The following is a 791-nucleotide window of genomic DNA, read 5'->3' as shown; positions in this document are numbered from 1 at the left end:
TGTAACAGATATCTTTGGATTTCAGCATGCTTTAGTCTATTTGTTAATTTTTGAGTTTGTGAAATGAGTATTGTTAAAAATGAAATCTAATGATAATGTCCTACTTCATTGATTTAGTGAACTTTAGTGCAGTCACTTGGTATTTTGTTAGTTTAAGAACTCAAAAAAAGCTTGAGCCAAAGGCATTTAACATATATACAAGCTAGTAAGTCTGGCATGGAAGACTGTATCTGTATAATTGCTCCTTTGATCAGGTAATTATGTGACTAGGTTTTCTTTGTGTTTATGTTTGGGCTCTTTCTAATGATCTTTACATGCAGTCTACAGCAAGACAGAGCTCTTCAATATTTTTCTGCTTTTTTTTAGGAGGAGCTGTAAACCTTTTTTTTTTTTTTTAGTTGCAGGAAAAGCCCCGGTTTATGATTCCTTATATGTACAGAAGGCTCTTGACCAGTTAATAACCTGAACATGACGGCAGGCATAGTTTTCATGTTAATCTGTTGAAAAAAAAGAAAGACACCTCATTTTAAAAGCATTCATGGCATTAATACATTACATCATAAAAATAATTGAGTGCAAAAATGTGAAAAAGGATGATGACTCTGTGTGGTTACAATAACAGTTCGTTTTAATTGACTCACGGCAAAAGACAGGGGTGTAGATAACTAATTGTTCTTCATAACTGTACAGTACTTGTGTATTCGAGGAATTTGTACTGTTTCGAAACTGAAAACGTACTTTGACCCAATTACATTGTCAAGGCACAAAAAATTTATATATATATATATATA

At 32.2% G+C, this 791-nt stretch overlaps 2 protein-coding genes across 2 annotated transcripts in view; one reads left to right on the top strand and one right to left on the bottom strand.

Annotated features, from left to right (window-relative positions):
- The window catches only part of LOC107589347 (dual oxidase maturation factor 2-like), a 6,458-nt gene extending 6,192 nt beyond the window's left edge, over positions 1-266 (top strand). The window contains exon 7 of the mRNA XM_016277761.1: positions 255-266. Coding sequence (XP_016133247.1) covers positions 255-266 — 12 coding nt within the window. The remainder of the gene's footprint in view (positions 1-254) is intronic.
- The window catches only part of apba2a (amyloid beta (A4) precursor protein-binding, family A, member 2a), a 25,954-nt gene continuing 25,169 nt past the window's right edge, over positions 7-791 (bottom strand). The window contains exon 12 of the mRNA XM_016277722.1: positions 7-497. Coding sequence (XP_016133208.1) covers positions 363-497 — 135 coding nt within the window. The 3' untranslated portion in view covers positions 7-362. The remainder of the gene's footprint in view (positions 498-791) is intronic.

This window comes from Sinocyclocheilus grahami, unplaced genomic scaffold (genome assembly GCF_001515645.1).
Source record: "Sinocyclocheilus grahami isolate Dianchi unplaced genomic scaffold, SAMN03320097.WGS_v1.1 scaffold115.1, whole genome shotgun sequence".
NCBI classification, from domain to species: Eukaryota; Metazoa; Chordata; class Actinopteri; order Cypriniformes; family Cyprinidae; genus Sinocyclocheilus; species Sinocyclocheilus grahami.
This window is presented reverse-complemented; position numbering and strand designations above follow the sequence as displayed.